At 38.2% G+C, this 19,060-nt stretch overlaps 1 protein-coding gene across 2 annotated transcripts in view; it reads left to right on the forward strand.

Annotated features, from left to right (window-relative positions):
• Positions 1-18,356, forward strand: part of LOC127634813 (procollagen-lysine,2-oxoglutarate 5-dioxygenase 2-like) — a 63,823-nt gene extending 45,467 nt beyond the window's left edge. The window contains exons 9-20 of one of the 2 annotated variants that reach the window (XM_052114491.1): positions 314-439; positions 535-656; positions 2,882-2,986; positions 4,088-4,213; positions 8,742-8,883; positions 9,701-9,763; positions 11,140-11,253; positions 12,512-12,577; positions 13,965-14,069; positions 14,370-14,516; positions 16,802-16,927; positions 17,308-18,356. In XM_052114491.1, coding sequence (XP_051970451.1) covers positions 314-439; positions 535-656; positions 2,882-2,986; positions 4,088-4,213; positions 8,742-8,883; positions 9,701-9,763; positions 11,140-11,253; positions 12,512-12,577; positions 13,965-14,069; positions 14,370-14,516; positions 16,802-16,927; positions 17,308-17,463 — 1,398 coding nt within the window. In that variant the 3' untranslated portion in view covers positions 17,464-18,356. The remainder of the gene's footprint in view (positions 1-313; positions 440-534; positions 657-2,881; positions 2,987-4,087; positions 4,214-8,741; positions 8,884-9,700; positions 9,764-11,139; positions 11,254-12,511; positions 12,578-13,964; positions 14,070-14,369; positions 14,517-16,801; positions 16,928-17,307) is intronic. The other variant, XM_052114492.1, reaches the window with a different exon arrangement.
• The last annotated feature ends 704 nt before the right edge of the window (positions 18,357-19,060 follow it).

Below are 19,060 nucleotides of genomic sequence, written 5' to 3' on the forward strand. Positions count from 1 at the left end.
AAGACTTGAGACTTGACTCGAAACTTGATGGTTAAGACTTGAGACTTTATTCGAGACTTGATGGTTAAGACTTGAGACTTGACTCGAAACTTGATGGTTAAGACTTGAGACTTTATTCGAGACTTGATGGTTAAGACTTGAGACTTTATTCGAGACTTGATGGTTAAGACTTGAGACTTGACTCGAAACTTGATGTTTAAGACTTGAGATTTGCTTGTGACTTGAACATGTGTGACTTGCTCCCACCTCTGCCAGGCACTGATAAAGTACTCTGGATTAATGCTTGACCAGAGTTTTCTCTTTATCTAAACAGGAATATCCACGAGTGACTGTGGGTGTATATATCGAGCAGCCAACCCCATTCCTGCCTGAGTTCCTTGAGCGGCTCCGGACTCTAGATTATCCCAAAGATAAACTGAACGTCTTTTTTCATAACACTGTGAGTGTCTGGCTGAGAAAGCAATGAGAAACATTTGACCTTTTAGATTTCAGAGGCTGTTCATGAACATTCTTGTTCCATGTCTTGATTTTCAGGAGGTTTACCATGAGAAACACATCCAGAAGTTCTGGGAAGAGAACAAGGATGTATTCCACAGTTTTAAAGTTGTTGGCCCAGAAGAGATTTTGAGTCAAGGAGAAGCACGGAACATGGGCATGTAAGCGTCCACTTAATTTCAGAGTGACTCTCGAAAATATGCCAATAATGAAGTAAATTACAATACAACATTTATTGGAAGTTGTGATCAAAGATAAATGCAAACCTTGTTGGCACACTGTATAGGCCTTTACAACTAAAAAACAAGGGAACAACATCCAACTCACCACAAAGCTGTAAATCTGCCCCATCTATCTCAAATGCACCAACAGAATACAGAAGCTCTAAAAAACCCTTCCATTTGCTCAGATCTGTAAATGAATGATGCAAGACATTTTCTAATTTTACTTTAATTATTATATTTTATTTATTTACTTTGATTAAAATATTGCATTATTTGTGTTAGGGACATTAATTATTCCTCAAATTGTGAGGATTGTTGAGGAGATATGTGCTATTATGTTTTAAGCAATTGCACATACATTCCCATAGATTTAAATCTATTTATACTTAGAATTATACTGTAATAGTTCACCCAAAAAATGAAAATTCTCTCATCATTTACTCACCCTCATTCCATTCCAGGTGTGTATGACTTTCTTTATTCTGCAGAACACAAACAAAGATTTTAGAAGAATATTTCAGCTCTGGAGGTCCTCACAATGCAAGTGGATGGTGACCAAAATTGTGAAGCTCCAAAAGCACATAAAGGCAGCATAAAAGTAATCCATAAGACTCCAGCGTTTAATCCATGTTTCTGAAGCGATATAATAAGTGTGGATGAGAAAAGGATCAATATTTATGTCAATTTTACTTTAAATCTCCACTTTAACTTTCACATTATTCTTCATTTTTGGGTGATTTGCATTCTTCATACATATTTCCACCTACTGGGCAGGGAGTGGATGTGTGAAGTCAGTAAACTTCAAATGCTTTCTGGGTACACTGTTTGATGTACTGGGCTGTAACTCTGTGTTTGATTCTCCTAACTTTGCTGGTGCTTGTTTCTTAAACGTTGTCTGTGTTTAGAGTGGAAGGCTGTTGTCATGGTGATATCATTCCAGTTGTTTATCTTAATTACAAGGCCTGACATTTTTTAGTGTACATAAATAGCTAAAGCAGACAGTAGAACATGTTTACTTCAAACACCTGTTAAAGTGTTTTAAAGTGCATCCTAAGCGTATTTAGATACTGTGCAAATTGGTTCAACATAATTTTTTAGACTTTGCTCTTTCACAGCTCATATAATGGAGTTATGTTTCAAATGTTAAACATACAACATTTAGTTTTGGGGAGCTAAAAACAGACCCGAATGAGATAATAGTAAATACATAGAGGTATAAAATGAATGTGGATAGGATTGCTCAGATAATCAGGTCTTGAATTTGATGAGAAATGATTGAGTTTGTACTGAAATCAGTCTTTGATATCTTGAAACATATGTGAAAGTACAAGGGACTTTTTTTCTGGTGACAAGAACCTGGAAAGCTGGAGGCCTAAGCTTGCCATTCAGCCTGATCTCATAAAATATATTTGTATGTATTTATTTATTTTTTTTGCAAAATGATATTGCGTGGTTCATGAACTGAATCACGGCAGTTATGTGGTGCAATGGCCACTGTGTGGCGCTAAAAGTGAGTTAAATTTTCTCCTAAAAAATGTATCAAGTTGTAAATCAACAAAACCATCCTCCCTACCCTAAACCCTAAACATAATCGTAAAAGATAGTGTCATAAAAGCAAATGTGAGATGAAATACAAAATTGCTAAAGCAACCATGCCATTTTGTGGTGCTTCTAATACTCTTTTGTCTCATGTTGACTGGGACTCATACCCCAGACCTTTGCAAGTGCAACTCTATCAGTTGAGCTTCCACACAATTTGAACACATGCAAACATGCTTTTAAATGTATTTGTTTATGAAGTGGAAGAATTATGTCAAGTCATGCACTGTAGTAAAAGTGTTTAGATGTCATAAGATAGGATTGTGCAAAGAACAGGGCAAAAAGGGTTTATGAAGTGATAATCTGTCATTTTACTCGACGTTATGTAATTGTCGTTGTAGTGCCTGTAGTGTTCATTTCACCAGGAAACTGCAGTGATATGAACAGCAAGCCACTAAAAATCATTTTGCGAAATATGTGTATATTAACATGATTCTATGAGACCAGTTAGCAGCCATTTGCTCTCAATTTAATCTCATTGCTGTCTAAGAGAAGCAATTGACATGTAAAAAATATATATATTTATTATTATTATGACATCCCACCTCATCATTTACCTACAGGGATTTGTGTCGGAAGGATCTTTCATGTGATTATTACTTCAGCATTGATGCAGACGTAATGCTCACCAACCGACAGACACTGAAACTCCTCATCGAGCAAAACAGGTAATTTTACTTTTATGCCAATCATTCCATTGCTCTGGAATCTTCCACAGTGAATGTTTTGTCTGAGGGGACAGTCTTGTATTCCTCAAGTGCTAAAACCACAGGAACTTTTCAGCCGACTGAACGCAAATCCCTCACGGTATAAAAATAAGCATGGGTGGCTTCCTGTTTTCCCATGGTGCCTGGAAACAGAGCAGGGCTGTGTCGCATGAACTCTTTAAAAGCCACTCGACTTTAAACAATAAACAAGCTTGAACTCAGTCACATTTACCATGTGAAACACTATGCACTCTTTTGCATGACTATGGAGGAAGCCCTTTATGGATATTTAAAGCAGTCCTGGGAATTCTCTCTGCTGACCACTAGGTTGTGGTGTGAAATCGTAACTTTCTTGCTTTCACAATGTTGACCAACACTATAATTTTCCACTAATGTATTTTGAATGACATGTTTACCTCAGTAAAGTGATATTTGGTATGTTTGTAGAGTTTTGGGTCACATCATGTGAAGTCCTGGACTGTGTATATTCAGAATCACTCTTGTGATTATAGGCACAATAGCATAAGCTCTAACTGAGAACTGCATATAAAGCTGATTTCACACACCAAAATAAAACTATGCCCTCTTCATAACCTCACTATTGTTTAATAGAGTCATACTCTCTCAGGCTGTGAAATAAGCAGGAAAAGGCCATTACCTGCAGAAAGAAAACAAATTAAACCAGTCTAAGATGGTTTGATGGTCTTAGAGGTGAGCACCACCTTTGTCAGACTGGTAGACAAGCTAGACCAGTTGGAGACTAGCTTGGGAGACCAGCTTTAATCAAATGCAATCAGCAGTTTTGGATGCGAGTACCCTTTGAGCTTCCTTATTTTGGCAAAATTTCAGAACCATTTGGAGAACCCTTTCAAAAGGGGAAATTCTCTGAACCCATAACTTCCTCCAAGGGCACTTAGGACTGTCAATGGTTCCTGAAGTTCCTTAAATTATTGGATATTTGAGGCACCTTAAGGTACATTTATTGGATTGACAGTCTGAAGAGGCCGATGCTATCTGATTTTTATGTTATTGAACTTTTCCTCTATCCTATCTTCTTTTCAGAAAAATAATTGGGCCTCTAGTCACCCGTCATGGAAAACTATGGTCCAACTTTTGGGGAGCCCTGAGTCTGGATGGTTACTACGCAAGATCTGAGGACTACATCGACATTGTGCAGGGAAAGCGAGTGTGAGTATTTGGGACCCAGAAATCCAGTATCTAGGAATGCTTGAATTCTTACATTTCCTTTACAATTGAAACTAAATCAGTATACATAATAATGTAGCGACTATTTGCATTAGGTGTAAATGGCACCTTCCACACTGTGCAGCTCTTTGCACTCCAATAGTCTGGTGGAAACTCAGAAATTAAAGATGAACTGAACCCCTAATGTCGCTGCAGGCGCTCGGGTAAAGTGACAATGTAGATGTGCTTTTTTCATTCGGACGACCCGGGTTCAATTCCCGCTTTTGTCCCAACTTTTCCACATCCTGTACTCGCTATGGAACTCGCTATGGGACAACATGCCAAGTGGTCTGAAGCCCTTATACAATCATCCCAATTAATCGGCTTAAGGCGCTTAAGCGACACCCCCTAGGGAGCTATGTCATGGGCTCCATAAAGGTGCTCGCTTTTGCGGCATCGAGTTCGATTTTCTGTTCTTCAGTGCACAACATTTTCTAAGCCTGTGTTTTTTCCTAGTGACTCACGTTGAAGCAAGGATTATGTTTCTCGCTTTTGAGTGGCGAACACGTAAGAAATTCGTTGTCACAGCGTAAATTTCAGAGCAATTTCAATGTGTTTTTTCCAAACATTACAAGAGACTGACAAGGACATCGGCGCTACGTCTAGGCTTGCAATTTCTATCCACGAGACGGTATCCCTATTTGCTCCAGTTCTACGTTCTCCAGATTTGGAGGTCTGTGTGCTGGAGCCATTTGAGATTTCACCTTTGTGTCTGAGAAGATTGGTGTGCCAACGGAAACCAGAATCCTCCTCATGTTTGTCAATCTCCCCCTAAGCGAAAGCCTGAGTCTCGTCGGACATGCTCTGAGGGCTAGCTCAGTGGCCATTTTCTAATGATCAACGTTTGTGAGATACCATGCGCGTGGTGAGCCATCACCATTAAAAAACACTGTATGAGAGAATTCATCGTTGGATAGTATGGAAACAAAATGGGTGACTTTGTCCCTGTTTTCTTTTTCTGTGTTGTTCTGGGAGAATGCATATGAATAAGGCAATGGAGGAGCAACCTCTGCGTCTCTCTCTCTCTCCCGTTCCTTTTCGAAGCTTTGCTCGCAGTGGAGGAGATCATGCATGGTGGCTGCAGATCGAGGCGCTGGAATAAGAGAATATTCTCCAACTGAGTGATGGTGAACCAACGCGCGGAGTGCTTTGACTGTGTCATTATTCTCTCAGGATTCTATCAGTAGATGCAAGTTATTTTAACAAATTTTTTTACTTTCACCTGTTTCTTGGTTCATGCGGGCGTTCTGGCGAGATAGGAGATGCGTCATCTCTGCTCGATTTTTCGATGGCGACATGGATGTCGCTCTTTTCAGACATCTGTTGGATCTACACACGATGAATCTGCAGTCCAACCAAGCGTGTTACATTAAGGGAACGAGTTGATCAAGGCGATGCATTTGTTTGCAAGGGTGATAGACAACAGACTTTTTTTCTTCCTTCTATAAATCGCATCTCACAGACGAGCATTTGGGGTTCGCATTGGTGCCATTCAGAGGAACGTACTTCGAAGTCCGCTACAGTATTTATTGATGATGTGGAGTTTGCAGTTCTTCATGCCTGGAATGCTCGAAGTTGTATCTGTCTTGAGTTTTCCCTCTGCCTCATGACCAAGGGTCTCGGGGCACATGGAATATTACTCAATGTACACAAAAATAGGTCTAAACACGAGCCTGACGAGCTTGCTGTGTAACAAAGTGTGAGCCCCATTTCAGTGAATGAAATTGGGCTGTATAACTCTATCTGTTTCTCTCCTGTTTGCCCTTCAATCAGTGTCATGATGTGTTCGCCATTATACACACCTCAAACACCCATTAACCAGAATATGGTTCAGTTTCCCCCCCGCAGCTTGCTCTGGAGAGCAAACATAAATCAACGCTTTCCGAATTCAGCAAGTCTCCATGACCAAGGATCTTACAGAATTTGATGTTCATCAAGCACCACACATTGTCCCCCCACAAAGAATGCTGGGGCCATTGTGGCGAACCACTTTTCTCAAATAAACAGTCCCCCCAATGTTCACACAAACTCTTCCCATTTCAAAATACCAGGGAAAAGGTTTATTCTGTCTGCATCGCTGCTGTAAATACATTTCAAGGTATTCATCATTTATGCCTGAATACAATAAAGGCAGAAACATTATTGAATCCAATTCAACCAGCCACAGTAGTAGAGGCGCAATGGCCCCACTCTACTGTGCCACTGGTTGTGGGGCAGTCGTCAGAAGAAAGCCAAGCTAGTGGTTACATGTCGCTCTACAGTTGAGAGCCATGCATTAATTCCTCTTTCTGCCCGTCTAGCACCTTGGAAGCAGTGTCAGAGCATTTCGAACTGGGTACTTTGAACGATAGAGCATGGTTATGTCATTCAATTCAAGCGGGCTCTACCAGTATTTAATCTTGTTGTTCCAACAGACGTCTCTATTCCAGAAGCTCTGTTTTTGATTTGGGAAATTCAATCTCTTTTAGGAAAAGGGGCAATAGAGGAGATTTCCCCTTCTCAAAGAGAATATGGCTTTTACAGCCATTTTTTTCTGGTCCTGAAAATGATTGTGGCTTACGTCCCATTCTTGATTTGAGACATTTGAATTTCACCCTAATGAAATGTCAATTTAGAATGCTGATGCAGAAACAAATAATGTCACAAGTACAGCCAGGGGACTGGTCTGTGACAATAGATTTGAAGGACGCTTATTTCCATATTCAGATTGCACTGAACAAAACAGCCATTTTCTTTTCATTTTGCTTTTGGGGGCAAAGCATACCAACTTAGCATCCTTCCGTTAGGACTTGTATTGGCACCACACACTTTCACAAAATACATGGATGCAGCTCTGATGCCCTTGAGGCTTTAAGGCATCCACGTTTCAAATTATCTCAATGATTGGTTGGTGTTAGCTCACTCAGAGACTTTGGCTGCCCAACATCGAGATGTCATTCTCAGCCATTTGAGCATCTCGAGTGAGACGTCACACTGTCCCCTCTGGTTTTCTATGGAACCACTAGGCATCGATGTGCTGGTGCATCAGCTGCCGAGAGCGCATCTTTAATTATCCTGCTGCACGCAGGTCTGCAGAGGGTTCGGGAGGATCGGGTTTGGCTTCTATTAGTGCCGTTGTATTGGCCATCTCAAGTATGGTTTTCGACTCTGGTCTCTCTCAAGGAAAAGACACCTTGGGAGGTTCCAATTCGAGCTAACATTGTCTCAGGCACAGGGCAGCATTTGGCACCCCGGTTAGACATGTGGAAGCTATGGGTGTGTCCCCTCAACGGGGCTCTTTTGAATGATGGGTTATCCCCCTCTGTGGTTGATACCATTCTAAATGCTAGAGCTCCATCACTGAAAAGGCAATATATGTTTTAGTGGCCTATTTATGCTTGTTGCTGTACAGCACAAAATGATTGTTGGTACAATCTTTTGGTACAGTGTCTTTTGGTACAGTGCTGGTATTTTTTTAGTAGTGTTTAGGGGCCGGGGTTGCCCTAGCAATGTTTAAAGTCTATATTGGCGCAATAGTGGCTGAACATGTGCTTATCAATGGAGACCATTGGTTGACATTCTCTTGTCTCTCGCTTTATGCGCAGGATATGCAGGCTTAGAAGTTTTCATCCCATCCACGTTCCTTTATGGAATTTATCTGTTGTTTTAGAGGCACTCTCGGGTGCACAACAGTTACTGATACGTTTTTGACTCTCAAAATGGCACTGCTAGTGGATTTGGCATCATTTAAGAGAGTCAATGATTTTTTTTTTTTAGATTTTATAATCTGGATGAGGGTTTGGCTCCTACTTCCTAACGTCTCTCTGTTGGAACAGGAGTAAATTCATAATTCCTTTTATTGAGACGCTTTAGTTTGCTTGTGTGCCACTATATACCATGATGAAACTATGGTTACTGTAAACCTATGTGACCATGGTAACCCATGTATTAGTAAAACCATGGTTACGTTTTGTAAGGGAAGGTAAGGGTTAGTGGTAAAGGTTGGTGTAGGGTGTCTGTGGGACTCTTAATAAACACAGTAAACATGTTGCTGCCCCTATACTGTATGCAAGATTTTAATTAGAGCTGTGCATAGCATCTAACACTATTTGCACTTACTCCAATGAAAATGCTTTGTGTTGCTATTTACACTCAGTGTTGATTCCATATCACTAATTGCACTTATAGTGCAAATATCCTCTGCCAAATGTAGTATTTTAATTTAGTAAGCTAATGATGAAGGTATTGAACATGCGACAAGGGACATTATGTGTAAAAATAAGTAAAGAAACATAAAAACATGGAAGGGATAAATATCCCTGTAACTGGTAAATAATGATGCTTGCAATACTGATATTTGATGAAGGAACACATATACTGGTAAAATGTAAAACATCAATGCACTGTAATTTGCTTTGAATAAAAAGTGAATGAAAGCAAATTTAAAGAATTGAGCATGTATCCAATCTTTATTTTTTCCTTGTGTAAATAGTGGTGTGTGGAACATTCCCTTCATGGCCCACATCTACTTGATCAAGGGTCAGGCTCTGCGGAATGAACTGAGAGAGAGGAATGTCTTTGTCTTGGAGAAGCTGGACCCTGATATGGCCATGTGCAGGAATGCCAGAGAGCTGGTATGACCACTGGAACAAAGAGCTGTTACATCTATTGCACAGAATAAATCTAGATCAGCAAGGATTAATTATGATTTGTATCTACTAGTTAAAATTTGGACACACCTACAGTACTCACTTTAATATTACCATTACATTTAACATGTAACAAGTTGTAATTTTTCTCCTCAATGAAACACAAAAACTGTTTTTTGTTACCTCGAAAGCCATTTGTCGTGACATTTAATGTTAGATTATTATTGCCTGATTTCTTAATGCTTTCAAACATCTGGTGCTCCTTTGTGTCCAAGATGTAACTGGCAAGTATTCAGAGTATATCGATGTGCTGTTTGTGTTGAAGGCATGACCTCTCTGTCTGTTTATGGCAGCCTCTGTGGTGCATTCACAGATTTCTCTGCTCCAGTAATGTCCCACCATCATCTTCCTCTGTCCCCTTTCACATCCATTACGAGACCTTGAACCAATGGGAATGAGAATGTCTGGCTTGCTCCATGTATTCTGAGTCCCTCGTTTTAACACACCAACCCCACTAATATCTAACTGTGCATTTTTTATAACTAAAATGCTTCATGTCTACATCTTGCTGCTAAAGACACCTTGAAGCTATGCATAAGCTCTTTTCTGACCAGAAAATTGGCCATCTTAAAAACACAATAATTGATATTTGCTTCTTATGCATCTCACAAGCGCTATACTAGAAGGGTCATCTATATGTGCCAATATCTTCACTCTCTCTCTCTCTTTCAATTTGACAGTTTTTATTTTTCATTTTTTTGTCTCATTATATAATTTACATGGTGCTTTTCCTTCGTTTTAGACAGTACAAAGAGAAAGAGAATCTCCCTCTCCGGAATCATTCCATATGCTCAGATCCCCAAAGGTTTAATCTTATTTTGATTATTCTATAATGTTTATCATTTAAAATTTGATTAAATGTCTTAAAGTAAGGCATCACTTTTCCAAATGGTTAGCAAGTGATACTGCAACCATACTGTATTACTAAATGTAGCAATATATTAACATTTTGTAAGGAAAAGTTCCACTAGCAAGTAATATTTGCCTGCTTCAAGTACATACAATTTGTTAAAAAGTTTGTTTTCAGATTACAACAATGCAGTCTAACAACAAAGCTACTGTATGCTAAACATTTTTAGATACATTACTATGCATGAAAAAAAAGTATGTTCAATGTGATTAATGTTTTTTCTTTCTTTTTATACATTTAAATGCATGTTCTAATATGCTTTCAAACATTTGATTTAAAACTATGTTCATTTCAGTATGTATCTTTTCAAGACAATGTTCAGAAAATCATCCCAACCCTTTTGGAAGGTGATGCCATTGTTTTGAGTTTGATAAGATATATCTGCTTTTTGATAGATTTCACCTTGAGAGAAAGCACCAGATATTAGGCCTATATGTAGAACCATAAATTCCTGCTTTTCTATTGGGTTAAAGTTGGTGGAAAGGCTTATGAAGGCAGTAATAAAGATCTCCTTCATTACAGTTTCCCCTCCAGTAACATTAATATCCAAGAGCCACACCATTAACATGAAGCTTACCCTCACAAGATTCTTGACTTATCTCAGTCTAGGTACTTACATAGTGCCTGTTTCCACTGACTTCAACATTTCATATTGATGTTTGAGATTGTTTTTGTAAAAGGCATCTTTTTCCCAAATGTTGGTGCATGTTTTGAAAAAGCCTAGACTAAGATTAAGTCTTGATCTTTACACACTCAGACACTAGAAATCTTGTCCCTGCTTCCATAGTAAACAAGAATTTTGATTCCTGCTGTTGCTCTGTTCCCAGCACTTCCCTGTATTCCCATTCCCTCCCCCCTCAAACCCCATACCCAATATCTGTCCTCCATTATAGAGTGCAACAGTTTCCGACAAGTTTTTCAGCCGTCTTGGTTCCAAAAGAAATGTTCCCATTTATTTGTCTTTTTGATGGTATTTCATAAAATCTTTCACAAAGGAGTTGCAATTATTGTTAAAGATCAATTCCCTTATAGAGAAAATGAATGGGATTTTTCCATCCAGAAGCAGACTGTTGCAGTCTATTAATAGTCACTCATTATTTATCAGAGCTTATTTGCTTATTGGTGATTTATTTTTATATTTGACTTTGGTTTACACCGGGTGTTTTATTTATTTCTTGGTTTACATTGTGTACCTTTTCTTTGAATTGTTTATGTTGGATATTTGCCATAGAATTTGAAGGATCTAATGTAATTTTCTTTGTCCAACACAGGGAGTTTTCATGTACATAACAAATCGCCACGAGTTCGGAAGGATCATTTCAACTGCCAACTACAACACATCTCATTATAACAATGACCTTTGGCAAATATTTGAAAATCCTCTGGTGAGAAACTAGATTTCCAAATGTTTTCTCTCAAGTGTTTTTTAAAAAAAATATAATAATAGCATAATAATCCAAAAGTTTTAATTTACTGTAACATTTGTCATCAATAATGACAACCCGTTCTCATGATCATGTCGATTATTTTAGATCCCCTAACCCAAACCTTTCCTGAACCTAACCAATTATCAACGATATATATCATGACTGAGGTTTCATGTTTAACATCATTAATAATTGGTTAGGTTTAGGGATGGGTTGGGTAAACTTAGTAACAATAATTGAAATTGACATTACACAATTTATTTTATATATTTTTTAAATATATTTTTAACCAATATGCCTAAACCCAACCAATTCTCAACAATATTAAAGACAAAACAAGCAGATAAATGTAGTCACAATCATTTATTTAAAATAAAACTGATACAAAAGCACTATAATAATTCCAAACCATATGACAGCATTGTGTGTGGAACAGAGTGAAACCGAAGATTTAATCGTTGAAAATCTTCCCCCTCCGTGAGGCAGCGCCATGCAATACCAGTCACGCATCTCATTCAAAAGATACATCCAAACTTGAGCTCATGGTAACTGGTCACAAGACATATGAGAGCCAATTGCGTTTGACGTCGCGCTGACGCATTTTTGTGGCGGCCATTTTTTCATTTGTTACTTGAACGAGTCGAGAGCTGAATGTGTTACAGCAGATTCTGGGGACATTTGGGTCTGCTCTTCACACAAAGAGATCGGCAGAGCAGAATATGTATATATAATAAAGGATTAAACATTAACCACTGTAAAATAATACAAGTCGCTGATTAAACATTACAATTTTGAATAAACGTGTCTGATATCAAGCATAATGAAAATCATACCCCAACATGTCAGAATAACAAAATTCGACCCCAACATACAGTATAATTTGACAATGCTAAAAATCAGATTCCTTTCGCGTCAGTATTCGACTGCGAACGTTTCTCATTGAAAGCAAAGCGCTTGCCTGATGCATCGTAAACTGACGTCAAAGAATGCTTTGGCGTCCAACTGTTGACACGCTGGGCTCTTGCACAACCGGCAGTATTTGACGCTTCGGGAGTGAGAACGGGTTGATAATGAAGTGGAATGCTGAAAGGGTTAACATAAGTCTGTGCTGACCTCCATCTGGACTGGACTCAATGAACACATAGGGGCTTAACACTGTTTGGTATGCAGGCCAGTGAACAAATACTGTTAAGAAGTAATCCTTTCATTTCCACAGGACTGGAAAGAGAAATACATCCACCCAAACTACACACGGATTTTCACGGAAAACCTCTTAGAGCAGGTATAAACAAACATGTACATTTCACATTTATTCATTTAGAAGACAGTGTTTGGGGTATAGATGAGGAGATCATTCCATCATTAAGGTACATTGACTGTAAAAATTCAGAAAAGGGATTTTGTGCCTCTTTGTTCTTTCCACATTCTGTGTTGTTGGTTTTGTATATGTGTGATTTGAGCTAAAGAAGCATAATTTATGACACCATTAATAAAATATGTTATTTGCTCGAAATTTTGACCAACAGTTAGAATTCAATTTGTCTGCTTGTATCCAATAGAGACAGAAAATAGCTGCCCAGAAGTGTTATGAACATAGCTGTCATGTGATCTTACTTACGTTAAAGCATCTCTGAATTAATGAATGAATGAATCCATGTTACATTTATATGGCACTTATCTGACACAACGCTCAAAGCACTTTACACAGTGAAGAGGGAACTCTCCTCAACAACCACCAGTGTGAGGCATCCACCTGCATCCATAGAGCATCTGTATGCTCATCACACACCAGCTATTGGTGGAGAGGAGAGAGTAGAGTTATAGAGCCAATTAATGGATGGGGATTATAAGGAGGCCATGATTGAGAATGGCCAATGTGGGGAATTTGGCCAGGACACTGGGGTTACACCCCTTCTCTTTACAAGATGTGCCCTGAGATTTTTAATGACCACAGTTAGTCAGGACCTTGGTATAATATCTCATCCGAAGAATGGTGCCTTTTTACAGTGTAGTGGGCAACCGGTCTTGAGTTACAGGCTGGTATGGCTGCTTCTAAAACAGACCCTGATGCCACTCACTTTCCTAATGCAAACTAATTGCCCATGCCTTTGAGGCAGGCTAGAAGTTAGTCATTGCAGTAGTCCATTCTATAGATGGTAAGAACCTGAGCAAGACTAAATGCCTATGCAGAATGGCAGGCTAAAAACATTGCAGCAGTCCATTTTAGAGATGACAAGAACCGGGACAAGGCGTTGTGTAGCATGTTCAGAAAAAAAGGGGCCTTATTTTCTTGATGTAGTTAATTTGCTCATGGTTGTGATGTTAAAATGACATTTTTGAGGATTAACCTTCTGCAGATTAGTTTTATAAATGGACTATGTGGACTGGGAATGGCTCTTTGTGAACATTAGAGTATACTGTATCTGCATAGTACATGGATCTCTTTTATTTCGGTAGAGCAAGAAATCATGTGTTTTCATGATATGTCCCCTTTGACAAATTAGCATTTGTCTTTGCATGACAATCCCACTGTAGAGTTTGAACTAGGATTTATAAGAGGGATTTATTTATTTATTTATTTATTTTATGCAGGAACAGCCGTGCCCATGCTGGGTGCTGATGGCTTACATTGACAGGATGATACTAAGCACTTGTTTATGTTTCTGCAGCCATGTACAGATGTTTTCTGGTTCCCTGTGTTTTCTGAGAAAGCCTGTGATGAGTTGGTGGAAGAGATGGAAAACTTTGGGACATGGTCTGGTGGAAAACACGAGGTCAGTCAAACCCGCCAGCTTTAAAACAGTCTGCACACATTGCACAGGTTTTTCCCAAAAGTGAGTCACAAAAAATACTTATAATAAAAAAAGGATTTAATCTATTATTCTTAAAATGTTATTCAGTCATGGACATATTTAATTCCTAATTTGTGAAACATTAAAGACATGAAGGGTGTTTAAAAACAGTCTGGGCTTTGCTCAGTGGAAATCACGTTTCCTTTTTGTAGACATTACACTAACTGAGTGCATTCAAGGTTTGTCATGGACTCATGCTCATTTATTTATTTTTACTCTCAGGACAGGCGTATCACTGGAGGTTATGAGACTGTCCCGACAGATGACATTCATATGAGACAGATCGATTTTGATAAAGAATGGCTGCACTTTATCAGAGAATTTATCTCCCCTATCACTCTCAAGGTCTTCTCCGGCTATTACACCAAGGTGAGCCAGGCCATCTGGGTCTGGGCTGAGCTATAATCAGCTGTTATATCAGAAAGTCTGAGCATGTGTTAAGGAATGTCTGTCCCATCTTTTTTCCTGGACCTCTCTTTATCTCTGTTGTTTTTTGTGGCGTGTTGTCATGTACTGTTTGCTGGATGAGCACTGTGAAGGTGAACCCCATGAAGCCTGTCTAGAACATATCCAGGTCATTTATCCACAGAGTGTTTAAGATCTGATACCATATAGACTAAAATACCATTAATAACAATACCATAAGATATTTTGCATTTTTACTTTTTTTTTTTTTCATGACAATGAAGCACATTTTCCCCTTAAATTCTCATTATTCTAATGTTGCTAGATGTTGTTCTTTTGACTTTGTTTGTAGCCCCTTTTGTTTTAGTTGGCAAACATTTTCTTCCCCAGTGGGATTCTATGGCAGCCCTATGAACTGGACATAGGAAAATTATGAAATTTGGCACACTGACTGGGGTGGGCATGAATAGACACCTGACCAACTGTAGGGTCTCTATGCCAAACCGTCAAGCACCACTACCAAAAAACTTTTCTTCTGGCTATAACTTTTTAAGAACTTAAAAAATGTGGTATAGACACAAATTCTTCCTCTTTTTACTCTTCTTGTGGTGATTGGAATTTACCCTTTACATTTAAACTTTTGAACCTTTTTTTTTTTTGTAATTTTGGAATCAGACAGTACCAATTTGGTCATGATCAGCCATATAACCTGTCTGCCATTTTGAAGTATGTTTACATTTGGATGTAATGGAACAAACTTGGTACTGTAAGCACTACTGCACCATATCCTGAAGATACTTGAGTAGTTTTATAATATTGCCACAAAAAACCCATTCTTAGCCAAAGTTGACTCTAGATGATCTTCAATCAAAGTCGCATAAAAATTCACTATTCTTAAAATAGTGTAAATAAAATAAATAAATAATAGTAAAAGCAGTCATCCTAGAGAGGTACTTTTCGAGATATTAGTACTATTATGTCGACAGTACCAGCACCAAAGTGGAGATGTGACTGTATCTTCACAACAGAACATGGTAAACCTCACTAGCGCCATGCCCTGAGTGAACCTGACCTAACCTTGAGGACAGTGCCACTCAGTGGTGTATTATGCCAATACGAAGGTAACCACTCAATCAATGTGCTTGGCTGTGCTATCTCTCAGCTTGGTTTGTCCCTTTGGCAACTGTTCAACTAGTGGCAGCATTGTACAGTGGATTGGAGATCGGAAAGGTAGCCGTTCAATCCCACATTTTCATGAAACTTCACACACTCAAGTGCAACCTTTCCCTTGCTTATTACCTGTAAAAAAAGGCCATACTCTTGTATCTCATTTTCCTAGTCAGCCACAGGGACATTTTATACATATTACACATCAGCATGGTTTCAGAAGCCCTATTCTAGCAGCCAACATAAACACTTCCACAGCCTGCTGTAGAGCTTTGTTAGCTCTATGGTTGACTTGACTCATGGAATTAGTCAAGTCATGTGTCCCTCATCTCTCTCTCTCTCTCTCTCTCTCTCTCTCTCTCTCTCTCTCTCTCTCTCTCTCTCTCTCTCTCTCTCTCTCTCTCTCTCTCTCTCTCAGACACACACACACTCTGTTCTTTTAGAGGGCTCTTTGTCCACTGTTCACTGTTAGGTCTCTGGTTGATTTGATTCATTGAATGTGAACTCCAGTTGGCACTGTGAGTCTGAGGTCTTTTGGGGTCAGTCAATAAAAGAGCCAGTAAATGTAAAATAATAACAATTGAAGGTCCTCCTCCCTTTTTGCACAAATGTTAAACCGTTCATTTTATTCTTTATGGAATGTTTAACCTCGTGAATTAATTATTCTATTCAGCAAACCAGACACCCATCTGCTAAAGGCCAGTTCACACCAAGAATGATAACTATAATAAGTGGTGATCCGTTGCTGGAGTGTGTCATTTTGAGCGTCATGATGAGTGTGGATCGAACCCTTTAAAATTGGATTGGTTTTGATTGGCTGTCAATGTTTTTAGCGTTCATCAGCTGGAAGAAAATCACTCTGAAAAGTGATCCAAACAATATTGTTCCTCTGTGACATTATCATTATAGTTGTGGTGTTGACTCCGCTATTCTCTTAGAGTTTGAATGATTTTTAAAACTTTATGGTTATAGTTATCGTTCTTGGTGTAAACGGGTCTTAAAGCATTGTTTATGTTCAAGGACTTTCTGATACTTTGACTGTTGGGGTTTGAATGTGTATCACAGGTGTTTTTTTTTTTCAGAGCTATGCGATTATGAACTTTGTGGTGAAGTACACGCCAGAACGACAAGCCTATCTACGACCACATCACGATTCCTCAACGTTTACCATTAATATTGCCCTCAACAACAAAGGCATGGACTTCCAGGCAAGCTTGTTATTTTGGCCTGTTTCCTAAAATGTTTTTCAAAGATAGTAGGGATCCAAAAGTGTGAAACGGCATTTAAAATCTTGTCTTGTATTATTAAATTAAAGTTTAGTTAAGTTGGTTAAGTTAATTTTAACCTGGAATTACATTTTGTATTTTTTACAAAGAAATACATAACAAGTATTGTAACATTCCGAATTTTTCACTCAAATTGTTATGCTGATAATTTAACTTAATATGAAACATGCTGTATTATATTAGAAAAGAATGCAAAGTAGAAGCATTTTACTAGTGATCTCAGACTTTTGGACCCCACTATATGTCTTTGCAAATGTATTTATTTGAAAAAGCTTCACATGTGGATTTCCCCTCTATTTTAGGGTGGAGGGTGTCGATTCCACAGATATAACTGTTCCATAGAGTCTCCTAGAAAAGGTTGGAGCTTCATGCATCCAGGCAGACTCACCCACCTTCATGAAGGACTACCTACCACCAGTGGAACACGCTACATAGCAGTGTCCTTTATAGATCCATAGACCCCCTCTGACAGTTCTAGGAATTCTACACTAAGAATTTAGTCTCATCTGTTTGGCTGTCTGTTTGTTTTTGCTGATTTATTCTTGGTTTATGTGTTGTGTCACTGTTTGTGTTTGCTGTAAACATTTACTACTGTCAAGAGAGAAGAAGAAATGCTGTTCAACACAAGTTTAATAAAAGGTTTCTAAGTTGGTGCACACATATTTACACACACACTCGGACATTCACACATATAAACCTTGTTTCAGTTTCAATATTACCTTACAAGAGATATTTGACTGTAATTGTTCTACTGTAACATTGGCAACACATCAGGTGAGGACAGTAACTGTTTACTTGTGGTTCAGGGGGGTTAGCAGAATAACTTTATATAATCTTACTTGTCACTTCAGTTTTCATTTTAGGTTGGTAAGGAGGACCTCATTGTTAGCTCAGCTCAGCTCAATGTACTGTACAGTTATCTGGATGTTTAAATTGAAGAGGTAGAGGCAATACATAAAGTAGCTGAACACGTTTTTACTAAAAAAAAAAACACAACACAACTTTTCCAGCAGCTATGGATTATGGATATAATATCAACATATTTTACCATCTTTAAAAAGGATAGACATAATATTGTATCTTTGCACAAAATGAAACAACAGGATTTAAAATGAATTCTGTTTTAAGTTTTTTGTAAACAAATTCTTGCTAAAGGAAAAGTTTTACTGTAAAATTCAAGGTAAAATATGCCTTATTTTCTAAACTGAAAATATCTCAGAGATGTTAAATATTTTACTTTCTCTGAAAGTTGTTCCTTATAATGTCTCAACCAGGTCAATCTCTTAACTTATTTTGAAATTGTTGAAATAATAAAATGTGTTTTTAAAAAGAAAGCACTTTTTATCTTCTGCTGACAAAAACTGCTTTGTTACATATATTTTGCATAAAAAAATAAAATCAAATAAAAAAGTATAACTGATGTATGATGCAAACAATTCCACAATACCATAAAGAAATCATTAAGCACGTTTACCTAACCATTCTTGTGAAGCACTATTTAATGCTCAATCATCAGACCATAGATCAAGGTTAAAAACAGTACATTCATTTAATCGCTGATTGAGTCTGTTAAATACAGTCCAGCTCTGAAATATGACAGACATTAAATTTTACACCATTCTTTAAACATGGAAATCAAGCAAACTAAACTAAGAGCACCTCCTGAGATGATCTGAGATCACTTGCAGCATTCTCATGGATGACACAGTTGCAAACTACTGTATTTTCAGAGGACTGAAACAGCAGAAACAGTGAGCACTCTGCATGTGTTTGTTCATGAGAAGCGCTGCGCTTATGGGTGGAAGAGCACCTCTGAATACACAGCGAATCAGACACACATCAATGGCTTTATTCTTTTGTCTTCTTCAAAATATAATCAAGTGTGTTTCTAAAACGCTCATCTTTTTGTCTGACAGGATTTCTTGTCACATGTCCCTCCAAGATTTTTATAAGTCGCCTGCCACAGAAATAAACCACCACTGCGCATAAAATATCCACATTTGATGGGTATGTACGTGCTCATTATACTCTGAACAAAAATAAAAACAGAATTTA

This window comes from Xyrauchen texanus, chromosome 42, assembly GCF_025860055.1.
Source record: "Xyrauchen texanus isolate HMW12.3.18 chromosome 42, RBS_HiC_50CHRs, whole genome shotgun sequence".
NCBI classification, from domain to species: Eukaryota; Metazoa; Chordata; class Actinopteri; order Cypriniformes; family Catostomidae; genus Xyrauchen; species Xyrauchen texanus.